This window comes from Sphaeroforma arctica (genome assembly GCF_001186125.1).
Source record: "Sphaeroforma arctica JP610 unplaced genomic scaffold supercont1.5295, whole genome shotgun sequence".
Taxonomy (NCBI): Eukaryota; class Ichthyosporea; order Ichthyophonida; genus Sphaeroforma; species Sphaeroforma arctica.
In genome coordinates this window covers 1-1500 of record NW_014035263.1, presented here as the reverse complement: position 1 = coordinate 1500, position 1500 = coordinate 1, and the positions used below count along the sequence as shown (strand labels likewise).

The following is a 1500-nucleotide window of genomic DNA, read 5'->3' as shown; positions in this document are numbered from 1 at the left end:
TCCGTGATCGTCTTTACTTGCTTTGCAACCGATATGGCCGTCGCGCACCTGTGAATGAATATAGCGATTAGAGGATACCTCAATGCTACCCCGACAAGCATACACTACCTTCCCGTCTATAGAAATATAAACAAATAGTTATATATATATATATATATATAAATAGGTACATAGCATAAATAAACAAGGTATATACATACTTATATATGTATACACACACACACACACACGCGCGCGCGCGCGCATATATATATATATATATATATATATATATATATATATATATATTGTTTGATGTAGAGTTCATATAATAGCATAGGCATGGGTTGAGGTTCTGTGCTGTCGGAGGTAATGTAGTCGGATCAGGGTCTAGTCTCGTGCACAGACAAACAGGACAACAACCTGACGGATAGAAGTAGACAGAAAGCAGAGTATTGCGCGTTTTCACACACAAGGTCCATCGATACATCTACACGTGGGTTTACGTCTCTAATGCCACACGCCGGTATGCGTTCAGACTTCTTCTGCTTGCCGTACATCAACGTACATATCAACGTACGTAAAAGTCACATATAAGACTCATCGATATATAGGAACAGGTACAATTGTCTCTAATATCACACACCCGTCAGAATACAATTAGGCGATTGCTGCTTGCCATATGAGAACGTAGTATAGCAGGATCTGAATTGAGTCTTAGTACGATGCAATTCCATGATCAAGCAACAGTCCTTTTGGCAAATATCCACACGTGCGGTAGGCATACACACACATGGATCTATACACGCACATACGTCTCTAATGTCGCACGTCAGCATGCGTTCCGGCTTCTTCTGCTTGCCATAGGAGATCATAGTCAGATCTGGGTCCAGTCTAAGCACCGTGTTATCCGCACACTCCACCCCAATGATCAGATGTTTGAGGCAGTCAGAGTCTGTCTCTACCTTATCCTGGCGGCCCAGAAAGTGGTAGCGTACGCGCACCCGTCCAGCGGGCTTGAGATCCAGCCACATCTCTGTATCGCAACAGATTGCGAAGGTGTGCGTTAGCTCGGATATCAATGCACAAGCAATCATCTATGAATTGCATCGGATTGTGTACTTGCGTGTCAATCTGAGAATGTACTCGCAAGTGAACACCTCTGCATTGTACTGAAAAGTTGTATGGTTGCGCGAGGCTGGGTCTGAATATGTATGTGGTGGCCTGGATAAATATTATAATGCGAGAGTGTGGATGTGGAAGGCATGCGCCGAAATGGCCTTCAAATATAACAATTAGGTGAAAAACGATGGACGTAGGTAACTCAAACAATGGCAGCCGATGTTCTTCAGGCTTGCGATCGAGCTGCATACATTTTTATCGTTATATATGCAGATACACACGTACATATGCAGTTGCAGGTGTACATATGTATGTATGTGTGTGTGTGCAAGTGAGCGAATAGAGAAGAATATATATATATATATATATATTGTGTGCAAGTGTGCGAATAGAGACGTA

At 42.6% G+C, this 1500-nt stretch overlaps 1 protein-coding gene across 1 annotated transcript; it reads right to left on the bottom strand.

The window, feature by feature from the left end:
* Positions 1 to 794: 794 nt before the first annotated feature.
* Positions 795 to 1013, bottom strand: SARC_14915 (hypothetical protein; the record flags this gene model as incomplete). Its single annotated transcript, XM_014290955.1, has 1 exon — positions 795 to 1013. A coding segment is annotated over one exon (219 nt), but the record flags the coding sequence as incomplete, so codon positions are not given.
* Positions 1014 to 1500: the final 487 nt, after the last annotated feature.